Source organism: Ranitomeya variabilis, chromosome 2, assembly GCF_051348905.1.
Source record: "Ranitomeya variabilis isolate aRanVar5 chromosome 2, aRanVar5.hap1, whole genome shotgun sequence".
NCBI lineage: Eukaryota > Metazoa > Chordata > Amphibia > Anura > Dendrobatidae > Ranitomeya > Ranitomeya variabilis.
Genome location: NC_135233.1, coordinates 268,494,733 through 268,509,864, shown reverse-complemented (window position 1 = coordinate 268,509,864; position 15,132 = coordinate 268,494,733). Strand labels below are relative to the sequence as shown.

Below are 15,132 nucleotides of genomic sequence, written 5' to 3'. Positions count from 1 at the left end.
TCATCCTACAGTATGATGCCTCTGGTATCTGTGGCTAATAGGGGGATCTATAGAATAAGTAGTCATGGTAACTCCTACATCTGATAATTGTATTTACGTCGTTAAGTCTTACAACATTTATACAGTGTTACATTCGTGTTATGTTCATGTTATAGCCAACATGCTTGCTGTATACATTGTATTATGCCATACTCAACATCCTTGTATTTATTTCCATTGTAGAAATTATTTTTCAATCTCCATGGACAGTAAGAATATAATGCATGCAGGCAACCAATGTAACCGTGACATTTCATATGTAACCTGGCAGCATCCATTATCCGTGCCCTATCGTTTTGTAGTAGAATTATCAATAGTGGTAATGATAACAGTAGTGGTAATACCCCGGTGCTGCTCTGCAGACCTCTGTACTATGAGGGCTGGAGAGGGATCTGCCGGAGCCTCCCACCCTCCTCCTTCCTCTTCTATCCCCTACCATCTAGGAGTTCAGTCTCTGGCAGCTCACACAGGGACATAAGGATGCTTCTCCTGCTCGCTCTTACTTCTCTGCTCTTAGGAGCTGCAGGTAAGTTCTTCAACATTCCTTACCTGCTTAGAATGACTTTTAGAGAAGGCGCCCTGCTCCTCAAGATGCTGATGGATCTTTAGATATGTATCATATACAGAATATAGACACGAAGGCTCAAGTACTACTATTCTCCCTTTATATTCTGTCTGATCCTCTGCCATAACATCCTGTATTAATAACAAGTTTGTGTATACTATACACAAGATAAACCCAAGAATCTCGTATCTTGATGTGTCTGACAATGACAAGGTTGTGTAATGTTGCCACACACGGGTATCCTGCTGTCCCACTATCGATTTTCTGTAGATCGTTTTCACTTTTCTATAGTTTGTGAATAAACCACTTGTACTCGGATCTCCATTGTTATAATCTGCATCCTTTTTGTGCACTGAAGGCAAATTTAGATGAAGTGGTATCTAGATGACGCATGTGGAAAGTGTGTGTTCACCAAGGTCGCACACCTGTGCCTTCCGCTTCACAGGCCAGTGTTATGGAACCGAACGCTTCCAGTTATCGTAAATCACACGTAGTACCTAGATCACGATTAAATCCCATCAGATTCTTCAGGGTGGTTGGGATCCATAGTCTCGCTGTCAGCTGGAACACTTTATGGCTGAATATTCAGTTACATATGAAAAGTAATCATCACTGATATAACACAAAGCTTCATCTAATGCTATCAAAGGTCTTAATTATGCCTAATCCTACCAGTGTATAAGAAGATCTCTATTATCTACCACAACTATCGCCTAATTAACACTGCTCGGTACTACTCACTTTCGCAAGTTGGGTTTAGAACATCCATTGTAGGCGTTCATTCCGTTCATTCATAGAAGAGACATAATGAATATTATTTTCTTTTGCCTAGTACAGAGAAAATGTATGTACTCTAGAAATGTATTGTTTGTTTTTTTCCAGTTCTCTAGGAATTGGATATAAATGTGTTTTTCGGTAATCGGATGACTATTCGAGTATAAAGCCACTTTAGCAGATGTTGTATTTACAAGGAGAGCTATGTCTTCTTCTGTGATACCGAGCTAAGTGCCAGATGATGTGATGTATTGGTTTTATGTTGTGCTTTACTGAAGAGTTCATTGAGAACACTGAACGCCATAATATGCTATTAATTACCGTATTATAAATCAATTTTCTGAAAAATAGAATTGATGTTACATTGAGAAACAATCACCTTCTTCTTCAATGTACCGGTGCAGCTGAGGGTTGAAGGACACTTTACTGAAAAGTACTTTACCTCCAACTATAGACTCTGAGACCTGAATGCCAGGAGGTAGAATCTCTATAATTGTGTACACCAGCGATGCCAAGACTTACCGGTGTGCCGCTAATGATATACAGGTATAATAATCCAAATATTTATTTTTAGGAAGTTGCAAGCGCCGTTTTTTATAGTCCTATCTAATAATAATGATGTGCATATAATAACTATTGTTGCACTGTATATTTGAAAGGTCAGATAATTAGTTAAGTTAATGTCTTCCTCTTTTTTTACACGTTCCGGCATATGTTTTAGACGCTTTGACCTCACAATTCCCGGTATCTAATAATAATATAATCAGCTAAAGTCTACCTGTTATGATCAGAGTGATTCACACTAAGGCTTAGTCAGCCTTGAGTCACTCTGGACTTTCTACTGTTTCTCTACGCCAGTGTTCCCCCAAGTCCGGTCCTCAAAAGCCACCAACAGGTCATGTTTTCAGGATTTCCTTAGTATTGCACAGGTGATTGAATGCTTGCCTGTCCAGCTGATGCAATTATCACCTGTGCAATACTAAGGAAATCCTGAAAACATGACCTGTTGGTGGCTCTTGAGGACTGGACTTGGGGAACACTGCTCTACGCAGTCACTTTATCACCTGCCAAACCATGCAGATGATCATCATAGCCACATGGTTTTGCCAGTGAGATGGCACATTCCCTGTTAAATTAAGAGAGTGTGAAGGGAAAAGGTAGAAAAATTGCAGCAGCACAATTGTGTCATAAACAATATACAGAAAGTCATCTATTCACAATGTGAATGTGTATGGATGACTGCTTTGGACTCCGACCTCCGAATCTTACACCAACCATGAGGATTGGGGTAGAGTTTGAATGAAGCCGTAGGGAGCATGTGCAACCAGTGCTCCATTCATTACACTTCTGGCTGCACATGCTCACTGCCAACATGCTCTCTACTACTCCATTTACACAGGGGACTATGTTCCCCCCTCATTCTTGGATTCAGAGGAGGTTTCAATGATTTATATATTTATCATCTATCCTATGGATGGGTAATAGTGATGAGCGAATGTGCTCATATGAGGCGTAATAGTGATGAGTGAATGTGCTGGCATATGACATTATCCGAGCACGCTTGGGTGCTAACCGAGTGTCTTCGTTGTGCTCGAAAAATATGTTCGAGTCCCCACACCTGCATGTCTCGTGGCTGTTTGACAGCTGCAACACATGCATGGATTACCTGTTTGTTAGACAATGCCTGCATCTGTTGTTGCTGTTGAACAGCCATGAGACATGCGGCCGCAGGGACTCGGACCTATTTTTGAGCATACCAAAGACACTCGATTAGCACGTGAGCATGCTCCGATAACACCTTATCCCAGCACATTCGCTCATCACTAATGGGTAAATATTCATGGTACAGCCATTTTGGGCTAAAAAGGTCTCACAACTTCTGTGGAGGTCTGATCTCCACATGTCTTATTCTCTGATGTAATGTGTCTGAGAATCTGAAAAATGGAAAAACCTTTTAGTCTTCACTTGTTTGCATTCTGTATGCAGATATTACTCATCTGGTTGGTTGGTTGGTGGGTTAGTTGATTGGTAGGCTGAGTTCTTTGGCTGGTTGGCATCATTTTACCGCAGACAGGTTCTACGAATACTAATTATGGTAAAGTTGCAATGCAGTTTGCTACAATGACATTCTCAGCATCAATTAAGGTAATAGTACATAGTGATACATATTAGTAAATGAATAGCAGTTTACGAAGGTGGGTAAAGAAGTGGGACTCAAGTGACATTCCACCGTATAGACTACGTATATAATATACATTCCTACAACAATCTGCTTACTCTAATGCATAAGAGCTTGTGTAATTACAATATAGCAATTTAATAAATTATAAATTAGTAGGACTTGGTGTAATTTTATAATAATATGGAAGTTGTCCTTTATTTTTAGACAAAGGCGCTTTTAATAAAGACTGTAGAGCTGTGAAATGAATCGCTGCTATGCCCAAGAGTAAGATTCCCGGTAATTACATTACTGTGGAAGCAATTCCCTACAGTATTCCTTGAAGAGGCTACAAGGTGGATCTTCACTTTCAGTTACTTTTACATCATAGCTCTATAGCCGTATACTACAGGATTGATGGAGCTATAGTAGTGCTGAGAAGTTACATATGGCTGAGATATACCACAGACCTTCATCAAATCAGGTAGTAGATGTCATGTCGATGTCTTTCCTTGACACTTACTACAACAGGGGTGCTTGGTGCACAGCACTGACAAACCATATGGTGCAGACATGTGATGTATTGTGAGTGTTAATCCATTCAGTGTTCCTGTGAATGAGTCTGACGGCTTTGCCACAATAGTCGTCATCCTCCTGCTCTCTATGCATTGAGTTGTCTTAAGGTTAATGCAGTACCGAGAGCATCACTCGTGTTAAGTGAAACCTACAAACCCCTTGAATATCTTATAGAAGGTAACAGGGAGCAAATTGAAGATTGGCATGGGATAAAGGTTTTCTCTTATCAAGTTCTTTTTCCAGTGAAGATTCAATTTTACTTGATGTGATATATTTCCGCAACACAAGACATTGACTTTCCAACCCAGCATTTTTCACAATATAATTGCTGCTTTCTAAACAACATCTGATAGCGGATAAAAGATTCTCCCCCTTCCCAGCTATAAAACAATCCTATCTGATTAAGGGCTATTCTTAGGAAACATACACGACGACTATAAATAACAAGCCATACAATCATTTCTGCAAGTTGTTTCTTTGCTGGAATAATATGACGGTGATATAATAAACCATATCCCCACATCTATCTATCTATCTCCAATCAGTATCTGTAGTGTTGCAATACTTGCAGTGGAATTCTATTTTCTGTTCGTCTATTTTCACTTTTCATTATTTTTATAAAAAAAGAAATTCTGGTAAAATGTGACATAATTTAGCTCCTAAAGAGTATAAATATGCATCCAAAGCAAAATTGCAAAGATTTCCAAAGTGCTATTGTTTTACATATTGGACCATAGACTACAATGCAGAGTTGTGGGTAGGAAATGTAAAACCCAGGGTCTCTGTCATACACTCCCCTGTCCCCACTCCCACATTAATCGTAATTGTCAGACGATGGTGTTCTGTTTGTATCATTGGGTTTTTTTTGTTTGTTTGTTGGAGGGTCTCGAACCATGGCAACTTAATGGATGAATGATCAGTAGGAAGATCAATCTCAAACAAGCCTAGATACGTCCACCAGGGTCTTCTCTGTCATTATCATGATAGTATCAAACCAGCGGATTACTGGTCTTCCTCTTTTCCTTGTTCCTTCCATTTCTCTGACCATGCTGTCCTTCTCGATTAATTGATCTCTTTGTATGATGTTTCCAAGGTAGGCAAAGTTGTTGCTTGGTGGTCCTTGCTTTAAGTAACATGCTTGGCTTGATTTGTTCCAAAATTGGTGTTGGTAGTATTGTAGGTTGTACTATCCACGTAGCCAGCATGAATGGCAGTGTTAATGACTATTCTGCTCTTCTGAATCACCAGCCACTTACAGGGGTTTGTTGCCAAAGAACTCTAGCAGAGCACTATTAAATCCACAGTCCTCTATCACCATAGCTAGTTATTCTATAATTGTGCACTTTTGCAGATTGAAGTTGTGTTTTGACTCAACTCGGGAGAGATGGAGCGCTGTTTGACTCTTGGAAAACAAATTATTGTAGAATAGTTTGCGGACTACATATACAGAGACCCTAAGTGGCAGAAGAGCAGAATTCCCACTCAAGTGACCCCATTTTAGAAATTCCATACCTCTAGGAATTTATCTACCTGTGCAGTGACTATTTTGACTCCATAAATGTTTTCTGGAAACAAACATCAGTGGATGTTGCTGAGTGAAAATTGCAAACTACCGTTGTAGTGACCGGTACGTTGCAGTGACCAGTACCGTAAATTAGGTCTTATCTCATCGCTACAGAAATGCTAAACATGTAGATGCTAAATGTGATTTATACACACTATGGGGCTCAGAAGGGATGGGGGGCATTTGGATTTGGCAGCACAGAATTAATTGAATTTCTTTTGGGGGCAAGGTGCTATACAGAGCCTTTGTACTACCAGTAGCCCTTTATTTTTTCTGTTAACAGATGACAGACCTGAGTGAGGGCTTTCTTTTTTGTGGATTGAGTTTGTTTTTATTGGGAACATTTTACATAACGTTTGGATCACATTTATCTGGCACTCTACACTGAGCACTTACTTTCTGTTTTCCATCTAAATCTCTGAGTGACGTGATTCAAATGAGACCCCCGTGTGAGCGAGTCACTATAATGAGGCAGCAGAATTACTCTGGACTCTGTCTGTCCTCTGTTCAGCATTGTCCTTCTGTTCAGAGATGCACAAAACTGTGGCAGACCATGCTTTTATGCACGCCTAAAAAGATGGATACCACTGGATCATAGGTCAGATGGCATCCACAGTGCCTCCATCTGCCTCATTACAGTGAATCTTCCACCGGGGTTCCGTATGAATCATGTGTTTCAGAGATTTACATGGAAACCCTGGTGTAAGCTCAGCGTAGAGCGCAGGATAAATGTACGCTGAGCCGTACTGCAACCTTTGGGAGGCAGAATGAGCAAATCGACCGCAGGTGAAGAATTGGTTTTATTTAATTTTTACACCGTTCCTCATGCAGTATAAGCGATTAGATTACTTTATTCTTTGGGTTTGTGGGTTTTTAGGATTGGCTGCTGTCACACACTAAAATATGCTTTTTATTTTTATTTATTTCTTTTTTTAACGAAAACAAGTTTTTGTATCGCCATACTTGAATAACTATAATTATTCCATATTTTGGCTGACAGTCATGTTATGGCTTGTTTTTTGCTGAACGAGTTGATGTTTTTATTGGTACCATTTTCAGGCACATGACGTTTTTGTGATTGCTTTCTATTCCGATTTTTGGGAGGCAGACTGAACAAACACCAGCAATTCAGGAATTGTGTTTTGGGTTTTACTTTTTATTGCGGTTCCACATGTGATAAAATTGATAAGGCAGCTTTATTCTTCAGGTCAGTATGATTACAGTGATGCCCCATTTATATTTTTTATGTTTTGCTGCTTTTACACAATAAAAACTATTTTATAGCAGAAAAAGAATTGTTTTTGCATTGCTTGATTCTGAGCGCTATGACTTTTTTTTTATTTTTCCACTGATTGAACTGTATGGCTGCTTGTTTTTTGTGGGATAAGATGACATTTTTAAATGTTACCATTTTTATTTCCATTTCACTTTTTAATCCCTTTTTATTACATTTTTTGTTCGGCGATATGATAGAAAAAGCAGCTTTTTTTATCCTTGTTGTGTGTGTTTTTTTTTTTTACCACATTGTGCACTGAATGGGTTATCCAGTGTAACAATTTTATAGGTCGGGTAATTCCGGAAGTGGCGATACCAAACCTGTGGGGTTTTTTTATTTTTATATAAATATACTTATTTATTGGTTTAATATATATATATTTTTTAATTTGTTTTGTTTTGTTTTTTTAAAGTAGTTTTAAAACATTTAACTTGTTTAATTGGTCCCTGTATGGGACTTCAATTTTCATTTTTCTGATCAGTGGTCTCATGCATTGCAATACACATGTACTGCATTGCATGAGACCTGTCAGTTTTACACTGGCAGATCGACCGTTAGGCTCAGCTGCTTTTACAGGATACCGTTGTATGGAATAGTGCAGTCTGCTACACCATTACCTACTTTATTTGTAGCATACTACCATATCTAAATGTTGCACTCTGCCGGTTCCAGCAATAACGACCAATATGTCAGCCACGTCTTGCTACGTTCTATTCACTGACATAGCTGACACTAGTTGTCACCTGACTTCAAGTATGCCTGCACTGGAACCAGCAGAACCGAATGCTAACGGATACATTATATGTAATATATGTAAAAAAAATAGAAATACTGTATATATATTTTTAGAGGTGTGGGGAGGCCCAAATATAACTTTGGCTATGGGGCCCTGTGATTTTTATGTACACCAGTGAAACATTTCTCCCAGTGAACTCGCTGCCACACCCTAAGACTTTTTCTCACTGTTTGAGTGGTGATCTCACCAAGGTCCCCGCAGTTCAGGTGTCCGGATGGGAACACAGTCTTAGTGACCTGTGGTAACCTTGATGATGTCACTGAGGCTGAGCTCGCAGCATCTCATTCCCCAGTGGTACTCAACCTGGACGGTCACATCTTTGCACCTTTACAGGAAAATCATGTCCCGTTCCCAATGTAGTGCCCAGTGTGGGGTGCATCACACTCACACATACGCCTCTGGCTTTGGTGGCCAGCCTGAAAGATGTGATAACATCATCTACAGGCAACTTGGCTGTTAAGCACAGGAATGAGGATATTTATTAGGGTCATTGGAGCCCTTGAAGTGGACTGGCTTTTCTACTGTGGCAAGTCAGTGTGCTACCCCTGCATTGTTGCCTGATGATTACTATATGGCAGGCAGCTCTGGGATCTCACTCTATCCATGAATTGCAGTCTATACTTGCCTTACATTTTACCTGACTCTTTCTATAGTCATGTGACTTTACATTAAAGCTGTGGACTTTTCACACCAAAATAATGCGTTGTGTATTTTATTGGGCCATGTAGTTTGGGTCATGTGCTAATAAATGAGGGTCCATCCCATATCCAGATGTCCTGGATATAATTGAGAAATAGTTCTGTAGTGCACAGATCTTACAACTTCAGGCACCCAGACACTTTAGACAAAAATAAGCTGAACCCACCAACAATGGCTGGATCTGCAGAGAGTCTAATGTGACGATATAGGGGGAGTTAAATGGGTTTTTCACTACTAGGACAACCCCTTTTTGATCTAATTGTTTGGCCTCGATAAAATAAAAAAGCTTCTGACACGTGAACCCGGCGCCCAATCAGTGCTGGCTTCGTTGTCCCCACATTTTCGAGAATTGAAAATGAAAAGGAAGTCTGGGCTGCAGCTAACCTGACTTCCTCCTCATGTTCAATTGGACAGAAGGCAGAGACTGTGACGCCAGAGCTGATTGACCGCAGGGCTCACGTGTCACAACAACAGCACAGGGAGAAGTAGTGCCAACACCGCGGGAACAACTTTGGCATGGGAGGTGAGTATAGGCTTTTTTTATTTTATTGGAGCCAAATGTGGGGTATGACAAGGAGTTTTCCCAAATAGTGGACAACTTCTTTAAGGACCCAGCACACCAGACTTCAGATGGCCGATCGGTTTGTTCTCTGAGAATTATGCAGCTGCCAAAACAGTCTGGCAGTGGTTCTCTCATTGAGAACACAAGAATGCTTCCTGTCCATGGAGTCAGGAGAGATTACTGTCGGACAAACCATTGCTCAGCTGACTGCTATCTAAAAATTGTGTAGGGCTTTAGTACAGTAACACCGGCACTTTGCAGAGTAAAGGCAGCAAAGAAGTGATTACATTTTGTCCAGATGGCAGCTTGAAAAGGCTGCAGATTGGCATTTGTGATTGTGGCATTCTACACCTAGAATATTGATCTAAACTTTGAAGCCGTCCATTAGAGGCGTAATGTGGAGGGAACCTGACTTCTAGCTATAACAGCCTTTCTGTGTTATGAATTTACTGCTTCATAAAATTCACGGTGCGCAAATACTATATATTTATCACTAATTAGAGTTCATACCGCAGTATTACCATGTCAGGAATAATTTAAAGGTCAGAAGTATATGCTGTAAGTATTAGGAGAATGTAGCTTTCTTATTATTTTTTCAAGAAAATGAAACAGAAACTAGCTTAAAATAACTATTAAATCCTCATGTTGAAATATACTGATAACAAAAAGATTTTTAAGTCCTTAATATGAAGTGCTTGTTATCCCAGTATATCACCATGAAATATTTACAATAATTAGTGAGGATGACCGATTTTTAATGAATCTGATTTCAGGTACTCCTGCACTGATTAGATTCACATCTCCTTCATATTAAATGGCGCAGGTTTCTGTTAGCAGTGCAGGGGTTAAACTGTTCAGCTTAGAGTCTCTGAAGCCTTCCTGCTTGGATGACCTCAGCTGTGCACTATTAGCCACTCTTCTCTGCTATATATACTCAGCTTCTGGCAATCAGGATTGTCAGTGTTAAGTCTTATACTGCCTGGTGAGGAGTGGAGGAGTTAGTTGTGGGTAGAGGCATTTGGAGTATTGTTCTGGGACTGTTTGTAATTTTTTTTATCTTTTTGCAAATCCTCTTCCTCTCCTATTTGGTTTACATTCCTTTTCTCCCCGGTGTTCCCCTCTGCTGTCTGTGAGTGCATATTTGTATGATTGGTATTTTTCCTTTATCCCTGTACGTCCTTCCTTCTCTGTCTGGTTTGTGCATATTCATACACTATTACTCCCCACCTCCCTGGGTGGGGAGAAGGACAGATCTAGAGCCGATTCAGGAATACAGCAAGGTACATTACCCAGGCATCTTCACCATCAGAAGAAATCTAGGGACCTGCTATGGCGCCCTTAGTGTTAAGGACGGGAAAGGAGTCCAGGGGCAGATGTCTTGTGTTACCAATTGTACAGTTTTATTGCTACATTTATAACATGATTATGAGGCAAAGAGGTACCTAAAAGTTTCTTTATAAATATCTATTTTTACATCTTAAGCACTTCTTGTAATTTGCTTTTTAATAAAAACTGCTAGCATTCTCCCTACACATCTAATCTCTAAATGTGCTTGTTTTTAATTTACTGTGGAAGAAGTGACTGAGGTATTTGCACTATATTTGTGTCCCCACTGACCTCAGGCTCTGACTGTGAATGGAGACGACATCAGGGGGCGGTGATAGAAGCAGGGGGAGTGACTGCAGCACTGCCCTGCAGCTTTTATGATGATTCTCAAGCAAAACGTCATCAGGGGCAGTGATAGAAGCAGAGTGAATGACCCCAGAGCTGCCCCACAGCTTTTATCACTGCCCTAAAATGAATCCTCATTAGGGAACAGCACTTTGTGTCATTTTGTTCCAGGGGGCGAGGTAGACACTGTAGAAAACTGTGTGCAGCCCCAGACTCCTGACGACATCTCATTTAAGACTTCTCTCAAACAAAATGTCACGTGAAGTGAAGGAAAAAGACACATTAGGTATTAGCTGGATAAGTAGAAGTGGAGGGTATTTTATCATAAATCAAATTGAATAAGTGCTTAGGGTCTAAATATCGATATTCATAAAGGACATATTAGGTACTGGACCATCCTTTTAATTATTAGCCTCAATTTTTCGAAGTAATATCTGCTCTGGTCTCCAGCAAAATGATCAATTATTCAACAAGGCAAATTGGTCCAAGATCCAAGCAGATACTTCCTATATACTCAGATCTGCCTTAGTGTGTACACGTGTGCTTGGGGTACATGTGCAATATTTTTAAAGTGTAATGGCAGTTATACATGGCACTTGGACAAGACAAGAGGCAGGTAAGCTATGCCAGATATTCAAAGAATCATGCTTCTTGGTCAGTTATATTGCATTATTTATTGGTCATATCACTCTGCTTCATTTTTGTTTTAACTTCTGCTTTCTCTCAAGTCTCCCATCCTCTTACACATTCTGTGCACTCTCTCCACATCAGTCCCTCCTTTCTCCCCTTTCCCATCTATAACTCTGAAGCTCTACTGACATTTCGTACTCCAAACCATCCACTACCACCATACAGAACAAAAACAATTCATACAAGTCATTTCAGCACCTGCTCTTATTCTTTTTTTCTCCTTCTATTAGTCTCTGGAGACATCTCCCCCAACCCACAGTCTCCCTCTGCTAGTATTCATAACTCTCTCCCAGTTGCATATAGAAACCCTTCTAATCTTATTAATATTCAGTGCATCCCTTTTCCAATCTCTTTTAATTGTGCTCTCTGGAACCCACTTTCAGCATGTAACAAACTACTTTATATTCACAATTTCTTCCTTCCTAATTTCCTTAACCTTCAGGCTCTTAAAGAAACCTGGATCCAGCAGTCAGACACCACCGCCGCTGCTGCTCTCTCGTTTGGTGGGCTGAAACTTTCACAGACCTGAGAACAGGCAAGGTGGAAGTGTTGGTCTGCTCCTTTCATTGCAATGTGCTTTCCAAGTTATCTCCTCCAGTACCCTCACTTATGCTTCCTTCCTTTGAAATCCACACTGTTAGATTCTTCAAAGCCTTCTCCCTGAAAGTGGCAGTTGGTTATCACCTTCCAGACTCCTATAAGTTCATGGATCACTTTGGTACCTAGCTCCCTCACTTTCTATACTGTCTGTGATATTCCCACTCTCATCATGGAGGACTTTAACATTCCAGATGACCCTCCCTCTCCATCTGCCCTTATCTCCTTTCTCTAACCTCCTTATTGGGTCTCTCACAGTTTACTAACTCTACTACACACTAAGACTGAAATACTCTGGACTTGGTCTTCTCATGGCTCTGCATCTTAAAAACTTTTCCAGAATTCAACCTTTTTTCACCTTTGAAACTGCTAAAACTCTTACTGTCGCGCTTATTCATTCTCATCTGGACTACTGCAACTCTCTATTGATTGGTCTCTCACTAACCAAACTTTCTCCTCTCCAATTCACCCTAAATGTGGCAGCCAGCCTTGTGCCAGTTATTACACTGGTTGCTCATTCGCTACAGAATACAATATAAACTCACCCACAAAGCTCTCCACAGTTCTGCATCACCCTATATCTCCGCCTTCATCTCTGTCTATCAGTCTACATGCTCCCTCCGTTCTGCAACTAACCTGAGACTAACATCCTTCATTATCCGAACCTCGCACCTGTCTCTAAAACTTCTCTCATGCTGCAACAGTTTTCTGCAATGCACTACCCCAGACGATCTGACTGATCCCTAGCCCCCATGTGTTTGAGAGTGCTTTAAAAACACATCTCTTTAAACAAGCCTATCACCTTAACTCACTAACCTAACTCTTCCCTGTTCCCTGTTTCTAAATATTGTTCAGAAGCTGCTCCCTCCTATTCATCTGTCTCCACACCCTCCATGCACATGATAACTGCACTTAATCAACAACGGCTGATGACTGGATCATGCAGCTTTATATGATAAGATTAACCCCTATTTTTTATAATTGCTGGACCTGAGAAAACAAGCACTTTTCACCTATTGTGTCCCCACATATTTCCTTGTAGATTGTAAGCAGGACCCTTACTCCTCCTGTAACTGTTTAACTGTCCTATATTGCATTGAATTTATTGTCTATATATGTCACCGCTTAATTGTAAAGTGCAGCGGAATATGTTGACAATATATAAATAAAATAATTATCATTAATTTTGCATTCCAGAATCAGTGGACATGATTTTGGCTTATGGGAAGTGAATGGCTGAGGGTGTGTGTTAGGGGGATTGAAGGTTTGCCTATATGGGAGAATCTTTTTTAAGTTAACAACTTGAATGTACTGATTGAACATTCAGTAGGTTCAGTCACAGATCTGAGCTTTGAAACTGGCTCTGTAACTTATTGACCTGGAATTTTCTAATCCAGATTGCTTCTGACTATTCACATCTTGTCATCTGCTATTGGGTTTCCCCAGCTATTGCTGATCTTACAGTATGTAACGTGAGGGTGACCTAGATTGCTTGTTTCTTTTGAATATGTGCTGACATATCTGATTATCACCAACCGACAACAACCAAATCAGATGTCTGTTTCATTACCTTTGGTCCAAACCAAAACCAAACTTATGGGAATAGGGGTCCTAAAAGTAAACTGTGTGATCCAATTTAATTCTCTAAAGCTCTCTGGGACAGACAATTACAAACAATTTTAAACCCTTAGCTCTTTGGACGGTTTTTGATTTTGCGCTTTTATTTTTATTTTTTCCAAGAGTCATAACTTTTTTTTTTTTAATTCTCACTTGACATAACTGTATAAGGCTTGTTTTTTGCTGGACAAGTTGTAGTTTTTTGAATAGCGGCACTCAGTTTAAAAGGGTATTCCCTTCTCCAAGATCCCATTCCAATATGTAATAAGTGTAGTAATAATAATATTAACAAATACCTCGAACTAGAAATTTAGTATAGTTCTTCTGATTTGCTATGTCCCTTTCCCTGTGTACAGGACATTGCAGTAGCTTAGGTATCCATTATTACAACTAGTGATCAGCGAATATACTCTTAACTCGAGATTTCTCAAGCATGATCGGGGGTCCTCCAAGTATTTTTTAGTGCTTGGAGATTTAGTTTTTCTTGTCGCAGCTGAATGATTTACATCTGTTAGCCAGCATAAATACATGTGGGGGTTGCCTGGTTGCTAGGGAATCCCCCCATGTACTTATGCTGGCTAACAGATGTAAATCATTACTCATTACCAGTTCTCCGCAGCTTGAACCTCCCAGAACTGGAAGTTACCTCAGAAAATGTAAGAGTCCTGAGCTGGGAGTTATGTCAGGAAGTCTTGTGTGAGCCCTGAGCTGGGAGGCTCCTCTCAGCCGCTTCTATGGCAGCTTGTTGTGAAGAGAATAATCAGTTAACTTTCATATACACACTGGCCAGTAGAGTCGTCGGTATACAATGCAATGTATTACATCTCCTCACTCACAGTGCCCAAACTAATCCTGACACACTGGAACAAATCTACTGCCACACAACAACTGTCTCATTCAGCAGCAGTAGAACGGGTACCGGGATACCACACTACATTTCTAATTGGAGGTATTTGCTATTATTTATTTATTTATTATTATTACACCTACTACGTATTGAGATAAGTTCTTGGAGATGGAAATACCTCTCTAACAAATAAAAGGAGGAAGGTCGGGATACCTCTGGAATCTGCTAGACGGAGTGGCTTGTGCCAAGTCTGTCCAAAGCAGACTTTTTGAGCCTGTGGCCTTGTACAATTATAACAGTAAGATGTACTAATAACCCCTATATACAGTAGGTGATCATAATATGTCCTGAGTGACAACATTATATTTTATTTTAATATTGGCCCTTGAAAGTATTACCTAACTCTATGTTGTACATTGATGCTCTTGCAAATGTAGCCTCTTGTAGTCCAATATTACACTTAAAATATTTTTGTTAGTAATCACAATCCCATTACTGTATGAGAGTGGGAATAGTCTCCCTCTCACTAATACAAATGCATCATGAATGATACAGTTTACATTGAACTGTGTGCATCATACACAACTATAATCTATAGAAATCTATTTGCAGACATATGACATCCTGTCCTGTATGATATCATGTCCCGTCTGCATACATAAGAAGGTTACAGAGGTGTCTCACTTTTAACTGCTCAGAAA

General features: G+C 40.0%; 1 protein-coding gene across 1 annotated transcript in view; it reads left to right on the top strand.

Moving 5' to 3' along the window:
• Positions 1–490: 490 nt before the first annotated feature.
• LOC143805494 (relaxin receptor 1-like) overlaps positions 491–15,132 on the top strand; it is a 371,702-nt gene continuing 357,060 nt past the window's right edge. The window contains exon 1 of the mRNA XM_077284937.1: positions 491–565. Coding sequence (XP_077141052.1) covers positions 520–565 — 46 coding nt within the window. The 5' untranslated portion in view covers positions 491–519. The remainder of the gene's footprint in view (positions 566–15,132) is intronic.